This window comes from Rhinopithecus bieti, unplaced genomic scaffold, assembly GCF_001698545.2.
Source record: "Rhinopithecus bieti isolate Rb0 unplaced genomic scaffold, ASM169854v2 scaffold_19669, whole genome shotgun sequence".
NCBI classification, from domain to species: domain Eukaryota; kingdom Metazoa; phylum Chordata; class Mammalia; order Primates; family Cercopithecidae; genus Rhinopithecus; species Rhinopithecus bieti.
In genome coordinates, this window is record NW_016809534.1 from 291,677 (window position 1) to 314,807 (window position 23,131).

General features: G+C 36.1%; 1 protein-coding gene across 1 annotated transcript in view; it reads right to left on the bottom strand.

The window, feature by feature from the left end:
- Nucleotides 1-23,131, bottom strand: part of CFAP69 (cilia and flagella associated protein 69) — a 75,815-nt gene that overhangs the window by 19,915 nt on the left and 32,769 nt on the right. Inside the window, 6 exon segments of the mRNA XM_017889685.1 lie at nucleotides 9,207-9,325; nucleotides 11,157-11,275; nucleotides 14,485-14,649; nucleotides 17,620-17,836; nucleotides 20,144-20,265; nucleotides 20,357-20,405. Coding sequence (XP_017745174.1) covers nucleotides 9,207-9,325; nucleotides 11,157-11,275; nucleotides 14,485-14,649; nucleotides 17,620-17,836; nucleotides 20,144-20,265; nucleotides 20,357-20,405 — 791 coding nt within the window.

A 23,131-nucleotide genomic window follows, 5' to 3' on the forward strand; every position in this document is an offset into this window, starting at 1 on the left:
CATCACACAGTGGGGCCTATCATGGGGAGGGGGGAGGGGGGAGGGATTTCATTGGGAGTTATACATGATATAAATGATGAATTGATGGGTGCTGACGAGTTGATGGGTTCAGCACACCAACATGGCATAAGTATATATATGTAACAAACCTGCACGTTATGCACATGTACCCTAGAACTTAAAGTATAATAAAAAAAAAAAAATAGAACTTCGAAGAAACTTTACCAGCATTGTTTAGTTTCAACGTTTTTAAAAACCAGTATCAATTCTTTTTCATAACTGCCTATTTCTTTCCTACAGATAAAACATTCTCCTTTGCTTTCGTGATATTAATTATTCTTAGTGATCTTCTCTGGCTGGTCTCGTAACTTTTTTGCAAGATATATCCATTTATTGTTGCTGTAAACCAAAAATAAAATTCTAAGCCCCCCAATCAACTGAACAAACCCTTCTCTCAGCCAAGGCATTCCAAAGTAAACTTGAAAAACTAGTTCAGGCCATGATGGGAAGCAGGGGTTGGACATGCCTCATTATACCTTCCTCCCTTTGGAATTCAGGCACAACTGACCAATGAGTATTAACATTAAAACAGAGATCTTAAGAATGAAAAAACAGACTTCACAGCAATGGGATACCGAATTCCAACTTGACTCTGGTATAGCATCACATGACAGTAGGTTCTCAAAGAAATTGAAGTATTTTGCCCCAAAATATATTCCTTTGACTTATTTTTAAATGGCTCTTCAAAGCAGTCTCTCCTGGGGAAAATCTACATTCTGTAGAGAATCCCCTCCCCTGTCCAAGTATTTTCCTGATCCAGGAGTGATTTAACTAAGTCCGGCACCTTTTAAGGTCTGATAAGAGTACATTTACCAACTATTCTACATAACAAGAAACTTGGCCTCAACAATCCCTTATTTTAACCCAGATACTCCTTTCTATTGATCCCCAGTTTTTAAATAACTTACCCATTTCAACAGATAGCAATCAGGAAATTTTTGAATCCACCTCTGACCTGTAAAATCCCGCTTTGAGTTGCCTTTCCTTTCCGAACCAAGCCAATGCATACCTTATGTATATTGATTGATGTCTTATATCTCCATAAAACGTATAAAACCAAGCTGTAGCCCAGTCACCTCAGGCACATTTTCTCAGGACCTCTTAAAACTGTGCCTCAGGCTGTGCGTGGTGATCACGCCTGTAATACCAGCACTTTGGGAGGCTGAGGGGTGAGGATCACCTAAGGTCAGGAGTTCGAGATCAGCCTGACCAACATGGCAAAACGAGGTCTCTAATAATATACAAGAATCAGCCGGGCATGGTAGTGGGCACCTGTAATCCCAGTTACTCAGGAGCCTGAAGCAGGAGAATAGCTTGAACCCAGGAGGTGGAGGTTGCAGTGAGCTGAGATCACGCCACTGACTGGGTGACAGAATGAGACTCTGTCTAAAAAACAAACAAACAAACAAACAAACAAACAACTGTGCCTCAGGCCTTGGTCAATCATATTGGGCTCAGAATGAAACTCTGTAAAATATTTACAGGCCTTGTCAACACTGCTGTTTCAAGATGTTGGTGCACTTCAAACATTGGATAATGATTATATCTCATCTTTGCAGTTGAGATTATTTTGTCAGAGGTGTTTGAACGAGAGCAACTCCATCTTGAATAGGGACTGGGTGAAATAAGGCTGAGACCTACTGGGCTGCATTTCCAGAAGGTTAAGGCAGTCTAAATCAAAGGATGAGACAGGAGTGCAGCACAAGATACAGGTTATCAAGGTCTTGCAGATAAAACAGGTTGCAGTAAAGAAGCCAGCTAAAACCCACCAAAACCAAGATGCTGACAAAAGTGACCTCCGGTCATCCTCACTGCTACACTCCCACCAGCACAATGACAGTTTACAAAGGCCATGGCAACATGAGGATGTTACCCTATATGGACTATAAAGGGGAGGCATAAATAATCCACCCTATGTTTGGCATATCATCAAGAAATAACAATACGAATGGGCAACCAGCAGTCCTCAGGGCTGCTCTGATTATGGAGTAGCCATTCTTTCATTCCTTTACTTTCCTAATAAACTTGCTTTCACTTTACCCTGTGGACTTGCCCTGAATTCTTTCCTGCACCTGATCCAAGAACCTTCCCTTGGGGTCTGGATTGGGACCCCTTTCCTGTAACATCCTTCTGGCAACCATGGGAGGGATGATAGTGAGAAAACCCTGACCTAAAGGCTAATATTGGGTAAGTGTTGGGGTCTCGTGACATCTTTCTGGCAAGCCCCGAAGGGACAATACTGAAGAAAGCCCTCAGCCCCAATCCAAAGGAAAGAGATGGCAGCACTGGTTGGCTGACCTTGGGTAAGTGGTGGGGTACTCAGCTAAAGGATGGCATTGGGTTAGAGGTCAACTTAGGGGAGTTAGAGTCTCTCCTTAAGTTAAAGTGGGTAAAAGCCTCTCTTATTAAAAAGCAAGGAAACTTGACTGACCCTGGTTTGAAGGCCAATGTAGGAGGGTTAGAATCCCTTATAAGATTTAGGGGGTTAGAGGCCCCTCTCAGTAAAGTCCTTTTTGGCTAAGAATGGGTTTGGCACTATGGGATGTTAACTGTTATTCTCTTTGGAACAATCTGCCTTGCACTTTTGCTTATGGTTACGGGTGAGAGGATTAGGCATGTACAGGACTGTGGGACATAGGGAGCTTTTTCCTCCCTAAAAGGGGAACCTTGAGAGCAAATGGGAATGCTGGAAGGGATCCCTTCTTGACTTAAAAGCGACTGGCTGCACTTTTGATTCAGTGTTGGCACCAATGGGCAGGTCTTTCTCTGGCCTCCCTGAGCACCTCACCTTCCTCACACTACCACAAGCAATGCTCCCTTCCCTTCGTCCCTTCCCTTCCCTTCTGTGCAAACCAGTTGAATGAATGGTAAAATCACTGTCTCCTCTGTAAAGTTTTGATTAATGGAAGAAATGATTTGCAAGCCTAATCTTAAGCTGTAGCCAATCTGGTGTACTTTGTCTTTCTGTATTGTTCTGTCATAAAGAGGGGTACCTTAGGAGAGATCATAGGGCACCTGTAAGCCTGCTTTCAAGATGGCCCAGCAAACTGATCAGTTACAAACTTTGCTGCAGGTCCCCCAAAAATCTAAAACTGGACACGATTTCCCTCTTGCCTTGTATGTCCTTGGGAGCTTGACCTTGTTTAACCGTGTGGCCATGCTTTCTCTTTCCACAATGGTGGCCCAGGTTCAGGGTTCAATTCCTAGCTTAGGGAAGGAGTCCTTTATCATCTGTGTATCTCTGTATTTAAATGTATTATGTGTGTGATGTTTATATATGAAAGAGCTCTAATTAGTTTATTAATAATAAGAGCTTAAATCAAACATTTTTTTGACTAAAAAAATCAAAAGTAAAAAGTAGAATGCCTTTTAGTTCGTGTGACTTTAGTAATCTTTGAGAAATCAAAACGGTTTTAATAAAGATTATTGGTAAAACAAAAATATCTTCAAAAATGTAAACATTTGGTGTAAATTATGCAGGTCAGGTATCAGGTTTTCCAAATGCTGTAAGGTCATAAGTGGCTTCTTTGACTTTTGAAAATTGTTCAATTTATTTAGGAGCATTAGATTGTAGATAGGGCCTGGGGACATGTGAAATTAGCCATGCCCCCTAGCTATGCAAAGAAGGTTATAAAGAAAACAGATTTTATATAAAAAACAATCTTGTATGGTAGATTCTTGTCCTAAGGTAAAACAACTGGTTGTTTAAAAAGAGGGATGTTTAGGACAAGTTGGAAAGTCTAAGCATGTCATAGTCTATGTAAGTTGTGAAAGGATTAGTGAAAGGGAATTTGTGCAAGAAATGTTGTACAGTTTGAAGGTCATTAGGCCACCTTAATACTTCATAAAATGCCACCATGACTCTTACTGTAACTTGCCTGTTTTATGGCTAGGTAAGGCCTGGGACACATGGAATACGATGCTGGAAAGAGTCAGACCTTATCTGTACTTCTGTCTGGGTCCTAGGCTCCATGCTTAGTATATAATTAGAATGCTGAACTTACCGAGCTTTTTGCCAAAAGCAAAAGTCACCAAGAGTTAACAGTGTAACATGTATTTGAGACTACTAAAGAAACAGTTTTATATGTAAGGTGTATAAAGAAAGTGAAATGTGTTTTTGTCAAAAGATTATAAGAAGTCATGGGAATGTGGATTTTTTTTTTTTTTTGCCTGTATTAAAGGGTTAAAGGATATTTTACAATTAGATAAGATAAAGCTGAAGGTTTAAGCAAGTTGGGGCAGGTTTGTGAAAAATTGTAAAAGAAATTCTGTGTGTGGCCATTGGCTAAAATTAAAGGGGTATTATTCAAACATTAAAATTGGGTAGATATGTCTATAAGGTTTTATTAAGAATTGAGTTTAAAATAGTACACTAATGTAAAGGTAAAATTTGGCTTATTTGGTATAAACATCATATAGGAAGCATTGTCAAATGTGAAACAGTATTTAGCTTTCTTTGGGCTATATTTGCATAAATGTGTTACTGGCATGTGTTCCAAAATGATGGGAAACTCCTACAATTCTGATATGACTTAGTATAGGTCATTAATAGTTATAATTGCTACATAAAATCATTGTATGCCACCGAGGTGACTAAACTGCTTTGTCAATTGTGTTTTTGACTGTGTGATATTTTGTCATCCATAAACAATTGTTTTGTTTTGATCCTCTTCAAAAGATCGTTTATAGTCAGCTATAGAATTGTAATAGGTATTCTTAAATGCAGGTTTCTGATAACTTTGGAGATTGTGACTTCTGAATAGAGGAAAAAATCTTTCAGAACTCTCATAGAGAGCTGAAATGTTCATGAATATCAAACAGAAATTAATTGTGCAGACTAAACTAAACTGATCTTTTTAATTTGTTGCTTAAAACACTGCTGATCCTTTTTCCACCCCCAGAGTCAAGACAATTCATCTTTGGAGCTATTTACAGCTTTTAACAATTAGGTAAAGTATGCTCCTGTGAACAGAATTTGGAGCATATTTGTTTTTCTCTACTCAATTTCACCAGAATTTGACAACTATTCCTGAGTATTCTTAATTTATGGCAATATAGATATTTGCAACAAGAAGTGCAATAAGAATCTATTTTCTTTTGCAACAGGACACAACTGGAGACACTGGTTATTTTACTAAGGCTTTGACCGGAATGGTGTGCTTTGAGGAATCAGACTTGATGTGTAAAGCCAATAAAAGTCCTTTGGGAAAACTGGATACTTTATCTACACAGTCTCTGTATAGGGTTCCTGACCTGTGGTAAGTAAAGAATGTCACTTTCTGACAGATACAGGAGCCCCAAGTTATCTTGGGACCTCATGAGAAGAGGAATTTACCCAACTCTTAGGTATGTGAGGGTACAAACCCATGGCTGGGCTTAGCTTTAAAAAAGTCTTATCCGAGATTCATTATGGAACAGAGTTCCATCAAAGCCAATTCAAATAGTCCATATGGCAAATAATTATTCTTGCTGTACCTTATACAAATAATCAGGCCAAGTATAATAAAGCAAATTGGTCTTACCACCATTTGTCTTTAGGATAAATGAGAAACTGGAGAGAGAAATATGTTTCAAGAACTATGGTACACCTGTTGTAAGGTTCTAGTCTCATCAGCTGTTTTCAAGTTTGTTTCCACAATTTAGACTAATGCTGCTCATTCCTGGGAACCCACCAGTGATCTCTGACTGCTGCTCAGAAGAAACAAGAGGGCTAGATAATGGGAAAACCTGAATCAATATTCTATTCATTTTTGTCAATATTAATCAACAATTAATATTCAATTATTAATCTTTCAGATATCGTTTTTGTCAGAACTCAGGAGTTATGAATGACCCTCGACATACCGATGCTTTCTGACTGAGCTCACTGTACCCTGAACACAAGAGACCATAATAGATAGGCAGGAATATTATCACCCCTCTTCAGCCTGAAGGTGTTACAGAAGACGGATCTTCATCCCTCTGCAACCCTTAGGATTAAGGCTTCTCTTATAAAAGGGATGGGGAAAATGTCAGATGCATTTGAACCAGAGCAACTCCATCTTGAATAGGGGCTGGGTAAAATGAAGCTGAGACCTACTGTGCTGCATTCCCAGATGGTTAAGGCATTCTAAGTCACAGGATGAGATAGGTCACAAAAAACACTGGTCATGAAGACCTTGAGGATAAAACAGGTTGCAGTGAATAAGCCAGGTAAAACTCACCAAAACCAAGATGGTGACGCAAGTGACCTCTGCTTGTTCTCACTGCTACATTCCTACCAGTGCAATGGCAGTTTACAAATGCCACAGCAACATCAGGAAGTTACCTTATATGGTCTATAAAGGGGAGGCATGAATAATCCACCCTGTGTTTGGCATGTCATCAGGAAATAACCATACAAATGGGAAACCAGCAGCCCTCAGCGCTGCTCTGATTATGGAGTAACCATTCTTTTATTGCTTTACTTTCCTAATTAACTTGCTTTCCCTTTATCCTTTGGACTCACCCTGAATTCTTTCCTGTGTGTGATCTAAGAACCCTCTCTTTCGGTCTGGATCAGGACCCCTTTTCTGTAACAATTTGTAAAGTGCCTACTTTGGTTTGTGCAGCTCACATGGAATCAGGGGTTAAAGCTGCTGCTGGGGCTACTTACACTTTTTTTCCTGATAGGGAATGTGGACTGAACAAGCTATCACTGGTGGTAGCAACAGATACTATTCTCAGTTCCTCCCAGAAATTGCAAGCCTGCTGTGGTCACTTTCCTGTGTCCCCTTTCTAAACATAGCTTCCTCTTGAAAAAAAAAGAAAAGACATTGTTTCTACTGCCTGTTTCATCATGGTGTGTAGACAGTAGGAGTGGGGTAGAGGCTGGTATATAAAATGCCATCAGCTTTGCTCCTCCCATTCAGGTGGTCCCAGGTTTTACCCCTGGGGTGGCCAGAGATTTGGGCAAACATTATTCTGGATGTGTCTGTGAAACTGTTTCTGTATGTAATTAACATTTTAATCAGTAAACTGAAAAAGGTAGCCTGCCCTTACTAACGTGGGTGGGCCTTATGCAAGCAACTGAAGATATAAACAGAACGTAAAGGCTGAGTAAGAAGGAACTCCTCTGCCTGACTGCTGAGCTGGGACTCATACGGATATATTTGCTCTTCTTGTGCTTCAAGCATCCAGCTTTCAGATTGGCACTTAGACCACCGGGTTTTCTGGTCTTTGGGCCTTCAGTCTCAGACTGGAACTGCATCATCGGTAGTCCTGGGTATTCCACTTGCCGACGGTAATTCTTGGGACTTTTCAGTCTTCATAATTGTGTGAGCCAATTCCTTATAATAAATCTCAATCTCTCTCTATGTTTTTTCCTACTGGTTCTGTCTCTCTAGGGAACCTTGATTGTCCAAATGCAAGGGGTCAGCAAAAGCTAAGACAATTTTAATGGAGAAGGAAAAAGTAGAAAGACTTACTCTACCAGATGTCTAGACTTATTAAAAAGACCTAATTATTAAAATAGTACATTACAAAAGGATAGACAAAAGACCAGTAGAACAGTACAGAAAGCCTAGAAATAGATCCAGATATATATGGACATTTGATTTATACAAAGAAGGTACTGCAAAGCAGTGGGTAAAGGATGGTTTATCCAAAAACAGCATTGAATTACATCCACACAAAAAAAGGAAAACTTGTACCTCACCTTACACCATACATACCAATCAATTCTGGGTAGATTGTAGGTCTAAATGTAAAGGGCAAAAACAATAAAGCTTCTAGAAGAAATATAGGCAGTGATCTTCATGACTATGGGGTAAGGAAAGACTGTTTAAACAGGGCACTATAAGTACTGACGATAAAAAAAGACTGGCAAATTAGACCACACTGAAATTAAGACTATTGGTTCAACAAAAAGAGAGTGAAGAGAGTGAAAAATGTAAGCCTGAGAGTGGCAGAATATATTTGACAAACATACAACAGAAAAAGGCTCATGTCCGGGACATATAAAGAACTCTATAAAAAACAATAGGTAATTCAGTAGAAAAGTGAGCAAGAGACTTGAGTAAGGATTTCACAAAAAAGAGGCTATTCAAATGGCAAATGAACTCACTAGCAATCAGAAATATGAAAATTAAAACTACAAAGAGACACTGGCACAAGTCCACAAGAATGGCTGCAATGAAAGATATAATGCAATGTGTTGGTAAGGGTGTGGAGCAAGGAGAAACCTCCACGCTACTGGGAAAGGTGTAACTGATGTAAGTACTTTGGAAAATTTTTTGGTATTATCTCCTAAAGTTGAACAGACATAAAAATGCCCAGATCTAGCCATTTTTACATCTAGGTGTATACTGGACAGAAATATCTATGCATGTTTAATAAAATATATGCACAGAAATAATTTTTTCATAAGCCTAGACTAATTTGTGTTTGAATCTTAGTTTTAGCAAAATATTTAACAATGTTTAACAAGTAAAACAATGAAATGTTTTAAAACAGAAGAAGCTTACAGAATAAAAAATATAAAGAAAGAAAATATTTTTTGTATGGCTATACAATGTATTTGTATTTTAAGCCAAATGCTATTACGAAAGAGCCAAAAACTTAAAGAAAATTAAAACATCTATAAAGTAAAAAAAAATTACAGTAAGCTAAGGTTAATTTATTGAGAAAAAAAGAAAAAATATTTAAAAAATAAGTTTAGTGTAATCTAAGTGTAGAGTGTTGATAAAGCCTATAGTAATGTATAATATGGTCCTAGGCCTTTCACACTCATTCACAATTCACTCACTGACTCACTCACAGCAACTGGTACTGCAAGCTCCATTTATAAGGGCCCTATACAAGTATATTAATTTTTTTAAATCTTTTATTCTATAGTCTTACTGTACCTTTTTACATGTTTAGGCATGTTTAGATACACAAATACTTACCATTGTGTTACAGTTGCCTAAATCTTCAGTACAGTAACATGACAGTTTGTAGCCTTTAGGTTATACCATCTAGCCTAAGTGTGTAGTAGGCTATACCATCTATGTTTGTGTAACTACACCCTATAATGTTTGCATAAGATGAAATTGCCTAAGGAAACATTTCTCAGAATGTATCCTCACTGTTGTAAAGTGATGCATGACTGCTGTGAGTCTACTTAATTTGAGTACAGTAATACTCACCAAATGCTGTCCAATGTACTAAAAAGAAGTACATTATAGCCTAAGCCACTCTGTAACTTCCTGGGGTCTGTTTTCATCACATGAAGAACTATATCTACTCCTTCGGTTCCGAAAATTTCCTGTTTAAGATATTTGTTTTAAATTATTTCTCAAATAAATAATTCTTCCCTTTCCTACTTTATCTGTCCCCTAAAATTGCTTTTTTACCAGAGAAATATAGCAACATTGTTAGAAAATACTATTTTACTACAATTTAAAAAACTGTACTTACTTATTTTCAGGAATTTAAAATAAATTTTATAAAACTAATCATTTTAAGAGGGGCATCAATCAACATGCCAGCTTAATAATATCCCTTGATATTTTTTGTTTTATTCCCTTTCTCCTAAAAAAAGTCATAAAACTTGCACCATGATTTTCTTCAACATTATAACGACTGCAGTCTAGCATTATGTCAGATTAATTCTTAGATAGTAAGAATTATCATGCAAGATTTTCTAATGACCCGAAGAGAGAAATAGGATATAAACGTAGTTAAAACCTTTAATAATTTATGCGAAGTTTTAACCACTTAATATTTTTCTCTTACTAATTACCTTTCTCATTGCCTTGATGTTCAGTTCTGGTTCCCAGTAAGGAAGATTATGATTATTTTTCCAGAGGAGCCCAGGCACAGGGTGGTGTAATACGATGAGAAGTTGCATCAAAACTTGGAGCTAAACAGGCATTCACTTAAAATCTATCTACTGAAACCACCATTTTTTTGTTTTTATATTTACAATTCCATCCCTTGCTATTTAATATTTAAATTATCAATCTCTGAGCCTCAGAGTTCACTATGGAGCTACAAAAGATAAAAGGGGATTAAGATCTTGTTCTAACTTTTGGCTTTAGGCTTGAACCCAATTCAAACCCCAAACAACATTTAAAATGGTATAGCCCACTTTGGAAAACTCTTTGGCAGCTTCTTATAAAGATACACCTACTTTATGATACATCAATTCCAATTATAGATACTTACCCAAGATAAATGAAAGCATTATACCCAGTAGTACAAGACTAGCACAAGAATTTTCACTCAGGCTTTATTCATTATAGCTGTAAATAAAAACAACCCAAGTGTCTACCTATCAATAGGGGAACAGATAAACAAATTTTGGTATATTCACACAATGGAATACAATTTAGCAATAAAAAGAAATGAATTATTGATACATGCAATGACATGAATTTCTTTTTGTCCCTCTCTTTCTCTTTCTTTTTTTTTTTTTTTTTTTGCTTTGGAGTCTTGCTCTGTCACCCAGGCTGGAGTGCAGTGGTGAGAGCTGGGCTCACTGTAACCTCCTAGGTTCAAGCAATTCTCCTGCTTCAGCCTCCTGAGTAACTGGGATTACAGGCACACACCACAATGCCTGGCTAATTTTTGTATTTTTAGTAGATATGAGGTTTCGCCATGTTGGCCAGGCTGGTCTCGAATTCCTGACCTCAGGCAATCCACCTGCCTCTGCCTCCCAAAGTGCTGAGATTACAGGCCTGAGCCACCATGCCCGGTCAACATGGATATATTTCTAAAATATGATGCTGGATGACAGAATCCAGAATAAAAGAGTAAATATTGTGCGATTCCATTCATATAAACTTAAAGAATAGGCAAAACCAACCTTTAGGAATAGAAAACAGTTTGTCTGGAAGTGAGTGGGGGCATTGCTTCTAATGGGATGAGGAAATTTTATAGACATAGAAATATTCTCTGTTTTAATTGGGGGTATTAGTTAAATGGGTGTATACTGTTGTATATTTTTTACCTTTTACTTTATATAATTATGCTTTAATTATTAACAAAAATGTTAAACTTTCACAAAATTAAATACAATTATAGAAACTTCCAAAAATAGTTTATAGTGTTAGGTGACTGGGAGACCTGAACAAAACTTTCACAGGCATACATACCTTCCTCTGAATGTGATTCTCACAAAGACCAGATAGGATAAGTAAAATATCAGACTGGATTTCCAAAACAATGGCTTCTTCCTTTTCATTAGGCTTGCTTATTATATTTTTAAAGATTCCTGGTATGAAAATGTTCAAAGAATGTATAGTTATTGGACACTACTTTTATTTTGATCAATTACTTTTAGGAAATCTCTTCTAAAAAGTTTCTTTGGCTAGATAAACTTTTATTTTATTTACTTATTTATTTTTATTTGTTATAAAGAGACAGGGTCTCATTATGTTGCCCAGGCTAGTCTTGAATTCCTCGGCTCAAGTAATCCTCCTGTCTCGGCATCGCAAAGTGTTGGGATTACTGGTGTGCACCACCACGCCCAGCCTATAAAAATTATTTTAGAAGAGGATATTTTCATTGCATAGTAACCTAGAGGCTGTGAAAAGAAGATGATAAATGAATTCCTGGAGCTTTCAATACAATCAGTAGCCCTACCTACATATACAGAATTTCTCAGTATAATCCATAGCTTCATATATATAGAAATTCTAGTACAGAATTAATAGTATGTCATTAAAGGATGCCCCAATAACCGGACACTCTGCTCAGCAAACTGTGTTTAAAAATATGCAGCGTTTCATGAGGTAGGAAATGAGTGCCTTTGCAAATGTATGACCAAATTTCCTGACTGTGGTTTGCCTAATCTCTTCTTCTCCTCATGGTTAACAGGGTCAATTCTAGGCAAAGGTGGCAGATCTCTTTAGGTGCGTTTTCTACTCCTGTTATTGCTTTCTGCATCTTTCCTTGATGTCTAACTGAAGGTGTTTTAAACAACTGTAGGTAACAGTATTCCATGTCCTTTAAAATCCCTCTTTTGCTTGTAATTGAAATTGAAAAGGACTGAAGATGGCCACTAACACTGGTGAAATGATATTCATGATACACTTTTGCCCCAAAAAGGATTTTTTAAGCTTCAAATAAAGAAAAAAAGTCACTTTTTCTCTGTTAAAGGGGTAACTGGCATTAGCAGGAAAGCATGGAGCTATGTTCCAAAGCAGAAGGGCCACGGAAATCACAGCCTATCTCCATAACTGGCCTCAGTGACTATTCGAGGTCCCATTAGATGAATTACAGGTGGGGGATCAGACCCTAAGAGAGGCTAGTTGAGCCTGCTGGAGACCCAGTGCTGGGGTATGCCACGGATAGAGGGGCCTATATTGCTTTATCAGGAACATCTTCTGGGAATCCAATTTGACTGGCCGTATGTCTGCTTCTTCTTTCTAGATCATCTCATTCTTCTTCTGACCTGGGTGCAGGGAGAAACTTTCCCTGCTGCCCGTAACACATAGTATAATGCTCATATTTATGTACCTTTCAACTCCTTGCCTTTATTCTCTCCTTGTTATAGATCATTCTATTTCTCCCAGATTCTTCTTCCTAAAACACAACATTGTACATATATCCTCACTAATCAAAACCCTTTGAGGCTCTCCATGCCTTAAGAGGATGAAGTTCGAACTACTGTCAATCACTCAAAACTCATTCTGTCTTGGCCTCTGACTATACAGTTAATCTGTCTTGTGTTATCTTCATAACACTTTGGCTCCTCTCAAACTAGCTCTGAACACATCACCATGCATATTTCAGGACCATGTCTCTCTGTTCATGGTATTTCCTTGCTTGAGGGCCATCTCTTCTTTTCCACCTCTAAACTACCCTGATCTCACAGAATCCTAAGACTTCCTAGCCTTGAAAACTACCCAAGATTCTTAGTTTCTGTAACATTTACTCTGTACTACTCACTAAGTGTCTAATTGATGACGTGTAGGACAACACATGCTATCTTTCTATGATATATACATAGTTTCTATTTTCTCATTAAGGAAAAGGTCCTCAGTGTCCTGCTCTATACATGTTTGTAACCCCAGTGTCTGCACAGGAAATAAAACATTTATATTTTATTTCAATAGTTTTTGGGGGAACAGGTGGTTTTTGGTTACATGGATAAGTTCTTTATTGGTGGTTTCTGAGACACTGGTGCACCCATCACTGCAGTGTACATTGTACCCAGGAAGGATATAAACATTTACATTTAAAATCTAGTTACTACTTATTGAGCACGTTACTACTACAAAGCTATGTTAGACTCAATAAGACAAGGTCCCTGCCTCTAAGAACTTAACATAAAGATCAGCTTCTTTCCAGTTAAAGGGAAAAGGTTTTAAGAAGAAAAAAACCATTGCTATTTGTTTTCCCTTTTCCCTACCCTATTCCCTAGTGCAGGTAGGATTAAGAGTTCTTCTTAGACATATGAAAGATTACATGTCCTGGATTTCCTCTGGTTAGACTGAGTTTTGTACAACAGAATGTGCACAGGAATGATAAAATGTACTTTCAGGTTTGTTCATCCCAAACAAACTGGGCAAAAAGGTAAATGTTTTCACCTAGCTCCTTTTTAATATACTTCGATTTCCTGTTATTTCCTATATTATTATTATTGGAGAGCACCACTTCACTAATGATGGAAGAGTAATCATCTTAATTCAACAAGTAGAAGAGTTTTTGAGTAGACATTTATAATTAATGGACATCTAGCAGATTATATAATTGACTAGTGAAGCAAAGCCTGAATATGAATGAAATAGCTCTTTTCAAAATCAAGGAAAGGTATGATCTAGAGAATTATTTATTTTTTAAATAACAAAAGACAAAGCAGCTTTTGTTTAGGGGTTCTGAATTTTACACTGAGTTTATGTGTACTTATTTTAGGGGAAACTCATTAAGTGTCTACTTGATGACATATAGGGTAACACATGCTATCTTTCCATGATATACATAGTTTCTATTTTCTCATCTAGCATAGCCAAGTGTTAAGTTGAAAGTCAAGGATATTCTGATATTTCATATCAGAAAAGAAACTCCTCTGTACATATCTGTAAATACCAATGTACCAATGTTCTGTTATGACACATGCATTGGAACATGCCATGTTATCCTGTTTTAAAATAGTTCCAAAAGGCTTGGTCAAAAGTGGTGACCTTTATTACAAAAAGAGTAAAACATAACAATAGCCCATTTTCAAAAAAGATAAAGATAATCCTAAATGAAATGATATCTGAGTTGAAGAAATAAATGTTTAAAGGGTTAATGAGTATGATATTTCAATAAGAAGACACACTGATTTATAGCAACAATATGAAACAAAAATCAAGAAAATATTCAGGAGTTTCTCAGTCATAAAGACAAAATAAATTTTGGAAAAACATTTCAAACAAAACTACTACTATAAAAAATATTTCTCTTTCATCAGTAAACCATCACATTATATTTTACCTATCATTTGCTGAATTGTTCCCTTTTCACAAAGATCTGTGTTTACAGTCTCATCTTCGAGGTAGACCATGGCTCTCAGGAGTCTTAAACTGTAACGCATCTGGGCAAACTTGTTGCCTCGGCCACCTGTACCATGAAAACTGTTACCATGACTGAAAAACAGATCTGTGGAGAAAAATTGATAATTTAAAACATAAACATTTCAAATAAAACAAATATATCAGATATCTTATACATCTATCAAAACTTTAAACAAATGTTAAAATTTTGTCGTATTTGCTTTAGTTTTTTTTTAGAGAAATAAAATATTATCCCTTTTCCTTCTTATTCTCAGAAGTAGGTGTTTTAGAATTTTACTCAAATGTATCATATTATATATATCTTTTGCAATTTGCTTTTGTTACTCAACATGTTTATTTCAAAAATTATTCACGTTGTCACAAGTAGATCTAGATTATTCATTTTAATTGGTTTCAGCATTCATTTTAATAAATGAATTATAGTTTATCCATTTGCTAGTATAAATTGTTACAATAAACATTCTGGTTCATGTCCTCTTATATTCATTGAGAAGAATTTTTCCATGTGCCCAGAATAATACAGGATACATCCACACTGAATTTTACTAAAGATACAATGTATAAGATGAGTTAATTTTTCCTTTTTAAGAGACAGGGTCTTGCTCTGTTGCCCAGGCTAGAGGGCAACGGTATAATAACAGCTCATTGCAGCCTCAATCTCCTGGGTTCAAGTGATACTCCCACCTCAGCCTTCCAAGAAGCTAGGACTACAGGTGTGTGCCACTATGACCAGCTGATTTTTTTTTTCTTTTTTTAAGAGATGGGGTCTCACCATGTTGCCCAGGCTGGTCTTGAACTTCTGGCCTCAAATGATCCTCCTGCCTTGACCTCTCAAAGTGTCAGGATTACAGGTGTGAGCTACTGCACCTGGCCTTGATTTTCCCCCATGAAATCTGTTAAATGTGAAATGGTAGTTCATTGTTGTTGATTTGCACTTACCTGATTGCCTTGGGATTGAGAGTTTTAAAATGGTTTTTGAAAATGTGGGGGTTTCTCGGTGACATGGCAGTTCCTAGTCTTTGTATACTTCTCTACTGAGTTGTTTTCTTGTTGATATATAGGAGTTCTTTATGAACCTGGATTCTAATCTACTATCAGTCACAGGGGTAGTAAATGTCATCTCTCAATTTGTAAATTAGTATTTCACTTAGATTTTGTCAAACAGACATTTGTACGTTTTACAGTAGTTAAACGCATCAATCTTTTCTTATACCTTAAACTCATGAGTATTTTTAAAGAAACCTTTCCTATGCTGATATCTAGCAAAAAGATATTTTCCCATGTTTTCTTCTAAGAGTTTCACTGTATGACTTTTCATATTTACATCTTTATTACTTTTGCAATTGATTTTTAGAAAAAACAAAGTGAAGAGGTCTAATTTTTATCTTTTCACATGGAGGACCAACTGCCCCAACACCACCCTTCCCTCACTGATTGGCAGTATCATCTCTCATAATGCCAACCTTCCATATATTCCATGCCATTGGTCTATCCATGACCCAGTACCACAAATTTTAATTACTATAGCCTTATGGTAGGTCTTGATAAGTAGCAAGGCAAATCCTCCCTTCTGCATGCTATGCTTTCTTTAAAAGCTTCTTTTAGAAGTAGCTTTATGTTTCCAGCTAAAAAAAAAAAGTTGAAAATACTGTTCTAAGTATCGAATGTTGGTTACAATTGTGGGTTCTATTATAGAATCTTGGTTAAATTTTTGCTCTGCCACTTGTGGCCAGGAATAATTATTTAGCTTCTTAGACTGAGTTCTACCCATCTGATACACAGGGATAATAATAGTACCTATACCTCCTAGGTTTGTTGAGAGGATTAAAATGACTTAATACTTGGAAGGTGTTTAAGGCTCACCAGATAGTAGGTTCTGAAAAACTATCAGCTATCAGTCTTTCTCTTATTAGCCAGCATTTCCCCTTTTGCCTTAAAGTTTTCTACGAACATAAATGATATAAAGGATAGACTGAAGACTTGCTTCATTTAGTGGAAAATAATTTTACAAGACTAAATTTAGTAGCTCAGCATATTAGAAACTAGAGAATAAAGAGGCTTTTTTTTTCCTCCTTCATGCATAAATGGGTGGTATTCTTGATCTAATGAAAATGCATCATACAAAATTATTTCCAGAGCAAATTTACTACCAGAAAAGAAGCAATATCTTCCTTATAAACTTTATTAAAAAATGAATGTATTTCTTATTTCCTTTCTAAGAACTGAAACAAAATACAAACAAATTGGGGCTCTACTAATTTGGTAGACCACGTTGGAGTCATCACTTCTGGCTAGAGGTCTAGATTTTAAGCTCCACAGAGAAAACGATGTTTATTTATTTAAAGCCTAACTGTATTTTCAGTAGTTAAGACAGTATCTAGTACCCAGTAGCAAGTCATAAATATTTGTTGAATGAATGTATTATAATACTGCCAGACTGGGCAATATTGTAATTGATTGCAGGCTCACGCCTGTAATCGCAACACTGTGAGAGGCCGAAGTAGGCAGATGGCTTGAACCCAGGAGTTTGAGACCAGTCTGGGCAACATGGCGAAACCTTGTCTACAGAAAATACAAAAATTAGCTTCGCGTGGTGGCATGCACTTGTAGTCTCAGCTACTGGGAAGGCTGGGGTGGGAGGATCGCTAGAGCCCAGGAGGTTGAGGCTGCAGTGAGCCATCAGCATGCCATTGCACTGTAGCCTGGGTGACAGGGTGAGACCCTGTCTCAACAAACAAACAAAGCAAATACAACATTGCCAGGATTTATTTTCTTCCCAAATATAATTTTTAGATAGGTCTAATAATACAAAAATTTAAATTACATGTATGATTTCTTTCAGGTGTGCATCAACTATGAGGTTTACTAATGTCTGACTTTAAATCAAATCTGTGTTTTTCTTAAAACAACATATAAATACATTAAGAAGACAGGTCTATATGTTTTTACTTCTCATAGCTTTAATTGATTTCATTGTTATTTCTACGCATATATTGAGCATTCAGTTGAAATATGAAGATTAAAATTTTGACAAGAATCTTGAAGGGCCACTCACCTTCACTCTCACACCATTCTAGAAATGCAAGGACTCGAGCATTTCCCTGGCATGACATGTATTCTTCTATTAATAAAGGAGCCACTGATGACAAAGTGGCAATTGCATGCAGTTGTAATTCTTCATGCTGTGCTGCAGACCAGTCCATTATTTTTTGTTTCTCAGGCTTCTTAACATAGGTAAACAAAGCCAAAATAACTTTGCCATCAATTAATAGCTGTGAGAAAGAACAAAGGATACTTTGTTAGAAACATAGCTAAAAATCCTTTAAGGCAATTAAATTAAAATTTACATTTTGATGTTTTATTGAGGATTATTTCAAAATAATTCCTTTATAAAATAATCCTCATCTATGATAGGTATCAAAAAAATAATAAAAAAACAAAAATTTAATAATGATTATAATCCTCTTTTCTAAGGTATGTACTCTCTGACAATAACATAAAATATGTGTTAATTTTTTGTTTTTGCTGCTCATATATGTAATTTAGTTCCTGCTTATAATAAAACCACAGGAGTAGAATATTTTGGGGTAAGTGCTGACATTTCTTTCCTCACTCTCTTCTTAAAAGGGAACTATCTCACAGACTCAGTTGTGTACCATAAAAAACAATTTTGTGTGAGGTAATGACTAAGTGAATATTTAACCACATGCAACAGAACTTACATAAACATTCTACCAAATAAATGTCAATTAGGTCACAAGCCATGTTTCATTACATGCTTAGTATTTTAAAATTTTATTGAACCCATCATTTTAATAAAAATGAGATTAAAATGCATAGCTATTATGACAACAGAATTAATACAGCTGATTCTGATGGATGCATATTTATGATTCACAAGAGAATAAAACCCCATATGCTATATTATATTTAATTTTCTTTTAATTTAACATTGTTCTAGTAAGATTTTCACAAAATAGTTAATTTTCTAATTCCCTACTACTCCATGTGAAAAGAATGCAAGATTTAGGGTTGAGAAAACAGGAATAACTACTAGTTCTAACATAATTGTTAGAATTAAGTATATGATGTTTCAAAAAAAAATCCTGTGTTTTGCAAATGATAGTGTACATATTCATTATCATTACTAGTAATACTACTGGACCACAAATTATGTGACACATAAAAATTGTTGATTTCACTGCTCACAAAGTGTTTTAAGAAGCTCGTCACCATAATCTGTGCTACTTGGCTCTGTTGTCTATAAAATGTTGTTCAATCAATTAGAATTGATTTATAAACTGTAGTGTAAATTTTATTATCTTTATAGGTCTAATTTTAGAATTTATATAATACTCTAGTGGAATAATAAACCATACTTTATGGAATAATTTTCCAAATGATTTTCCATTTGCATTTTGGAAAATGCATTTAGGTTCTACACAGTATGTATTTTTTTTGTCACAAATAACAAAGTTATAATTGTAAAGACAATTTTTCTTTTCCTGAGCATTAGAAAATATATATATTCCTTAAAGTTGCATTACTAAGAAAATGCTCAATTCAGTTAAATCCTCATAATAATCTCGAGGTAGATGTTATCCCCCTGTTGAAGTTGAGTTCCTGGGATTTAGAGAAATCAAACAACCCATTCAATGCCACATAGCTAGAAAGTGGTAGCACTGAGATTCTGTCTGACTATAAAGCCTTTACTGCTAGACTATCCCATCTTTATATTATTGGTGGTGAAGTTGATTGACTGAATTCTTACTTTTTTACGGTAATCCTTGCAGTTTGGTAGAGTTTTAGACTAGAAGGAAATTTCACTTAATGCAGCAACTAACTAAACTAACAGAATTGTTAATAATACATTTACTATCACTTTATAGTTTAAAAAACCTTCATCTCAACTTCACAATAGACCTGTGAGCAGGGCCGAAGCATTATAATCTTTCCTTTACAGAAGGAGGAAATGAACCACAGATAGATGAGGTAATTTTGCTAAGGCCACGTAGCTAGTAGGTGATAAGCCAGAAGTGAAATTCAGTTCCAATGTTCTTCAAATTACATCATACTGTTATGCAGGAAACAAAGTATTAAGATGAATTCATAGAGAGTAAAAGTAATTAAAGACACTAGATTTGTGTGTTGAAAAAACAGGTTCATAAGAGTTTGAGATTGGCATCACAGAGGTTAATAATTTTCTGAGCATTAAATCAGTCCTTGTTACTATGGTCAGAGACCATAGTAACCAGATTATTAGGCTGGATGGGCCTATATGAAGCCTATATGAAGCTTCTTTCATTTTATGCTGTCTAATTCAAGAGATCTAACTGTATCATTAAATCTCTTAGGTTCTACTATTTTTCTTTGGTTTATGTAGTTTAAATTTAAGTACTTCACTGTTTACTAACAGATAAGCAAAGAAAATTTTAAAGCTAAAATTCAGGTCAGTAAGATTTACTACTTTCTATGGTAAATATACGAATTGATAAAAGATTTACAGTCAGGACTTTAAAATAGTTATACTATAAAGTGAGACAATTTTTATTGATTTTCCTGCCTTGATTACTCTTTACCTGTACAGTAGGTAAATCTTTACATAAGATCACAATTACATTGAATAGTAATTTCTTCAACTCAAAATCTTCATAGAAATTAGAAAGCTTAAGTCCTTTCACCAAAAGATTTTGACTTTTAACTGTGAGGGAAAAAAAGCAAAATGAAAGCTTAAATGTTGTACAAGACTCATCAAGATAATTATAAGAAGTTGAAAGTTTTATGTTTTTTACCTTCATTAAAGGTGGCAAACAGTATCAAATCCTTGGTAAAGCCACATTCCTAATATAAATACATAAAATAAGCAGAAAGATGAATGAATAAGATGCAAGTTATGATGCACATGCTCATATTTATTACTTATGTACATTTATCAAATTATCCTACTGTCATTCATTTGAATTCATAAAGGATGAATAGTAATAAAGGGTGAAGCAAAAAATAAAAACATACAGCAAGATAAGCTTATTTAAAATTAAATAAGCCAGATTTATTTAATTTTAAACTTACTTCTGTAGGTTCTAAGAAATATTTTATATTATTCTATGAATAGTCCGTTTAAAATTGTTAAGGATCCAAAGTATATTAGGTCTTCATAGTTACTTCTATAATTCATTATCTATACTTCAAATGACACAGTAAGGGAGGAAAATCCAGTTACTCTCAACAGTCTTTCCTCTTAAACACCTCCACTTCTACTCCAGCCATTCTTGCTATGGCAAATGTTTGGTCAAGAGATAATAAAGTAGTTCCTACTTAGCATGAAAAGCCCTGAAGAATCACCAGAGTTGCAAACATTTTAGCATGTCAGCATTCCTGACAGAGATATCCTAGTTGGACTTTGCACATTAGGGAGAGTTTACAGGGGCAAACCCTGGGCTTATGAACTTGTAGTTTTATAGCCCCATTACTTTAGGATCTATATGGTTTCTTTAGATGCTGATGATATTATTTCCTTTGACTCGCATTCGTGAAATTCATCTGAATGTTTGCAAGGACACTAATGAGAAATTACTAACTGAACAGTGGCTTCTAGAGAAACAAAGTTTCACCTGTAAGTCGCAGCTTTAACTAGGATACTATGTAGGACTGTTTCCCTATTTGTACAGTATGAATTCCATGACTCTTATATGGGGACTACTTGACGTCCACTGTTAGTGGGCTAAGGTCTTCATAGCCAGTTCTTCGCAGCACAACTAGAACTTACATGCCTGACTTGTGAATCTTGTTGCCAAGGATCTCTATTAAATAATTTCAATCATTCAATGATTTTTAATTAAAAAATATGTGAAGGCTCAGCTTCTGGTACAGATGAGTAGTAGCTCCGAGAGAAATTCTCCTGCTGGTGACAAATAAAACTATTGTGTGACCAAGAGTAAGCAGACACTGGAGGGATGTCAGAATTTTGTAGAAGGGAATGGTACTAAATTAGTTTCCCATTTTAAAAAAGGCTTTTGGGGCTGGGTGGTGGCTCACGCCTGTAATCCCAGCACTTTCGGTGGCCAAGGTGGGCAGATCACGAGGTCAGGAGATCGAGACCATCTGGCTAACACAGTGAAACCCTGTCTCTACTAAAAATACAAAAAAATTAGCCCGATGTGGTGGCAGGCGCCTGTAGTTCCAGCTACTCAGGAGGCTGAGGCAAGAGAATGGTGTGAACCCAGGAGGCGGAGCTTACAGTGAGCTGAGATCGCACCACTGCACTCCAGCCTGGGTGACAGAGCAAGACTCTGTCTCAGAAGAAAAAAAAAAAAAGGCTTTTGACCTGAGAGCAGGCCATATTCTATACCTCATGGGAATGCTAAAACTCAGAGTAACCCTGTGGTCTTAGTGGCCTGAAGAACCAGAAGACAGAGGCAACCATAGACACTAGAAAGTGAAGGGAGAAGTCCCATAAAGGAGAGAGCCAGAGAGAGAGAATGCTAAATTCTGTGTACAAACTCTTCCCAAATATCTGGCTGATGTCTGAATCACACAAGTGCAGAGAATACTCAAGCATCCCAGGCAAGAACTGAATTGAGATTTGGAATGCCATACCTCAAAGGGATGAGTACAGCCAAGTTAAATGTATAGTTATTAAAAACTCATCAGAGGAGTATACCAGAATCTACAGTAAAGATGCTCATAATGAATAGAAAGACAAGAACTCTTAGGAGAGACACTATAAAAAGGAATCAAAATAAATTCTAAAACTGAAAAATATATCTGAAGTAAAAATGTGATGGATGAGATTAACAGCAGAATGGAGACGACAGAAAAAAAAGTCAATGAATTTAAATATATAGATTAATACAAATTATCCAACCTGAAGAATAGAGAGAGAAATGATTGAAATAAGTGAGCAGAGCCTCACAAACCTGTGGGACAATATCAAAAAGTCAAACATAAAAGTTATCAGAGTCCCTGAAGAAGTGGGGAGAGAGAATGGGACTGAAAAAATATTTGAAGAAATAATGGTCAAGAGTTCTCCAAATCTTATTAAAGACTTATATTTATATCTCCAAGAAGCTCTATGAAACCTAAGCAGAACAAATACAAAGGAGATCTCACCTTAGCACATCATTTCGAAACTGCTAAAAACCAAAGATAGAGTGAAAATCTTGAAAACAGTGAGAGAAAAAGATGATACGTTATACATAGGGGAATAATGATTTGAAATTATGAATACTTCTCATCAGAGTCCAGGGTACTCACCATTACACCATGGAACCTCACACTGAATATTTCTCATCAGAAACAACAGATTCCAGAAGACAGTAGAACTTTATCTTTGAAACGCGAAACAAAAACTTTTCAGCCTAGAGTTCTTTTTTTTTTTTAAATTTATTTATTATACTTTAAGTTCGAGGGTACATGTGCATAACGTGCAGGTTTGTTACATATGTATACTTGTGCCATGTTGGTGTGCTGCACCCATCAACTCGTCATTTACATCAGGTAAAACTCCCAATGCAATCCCTCCCCCTCCCCTCTCCCCGTGATAGGCCCCGGTGTGTGATGTTCCCCTT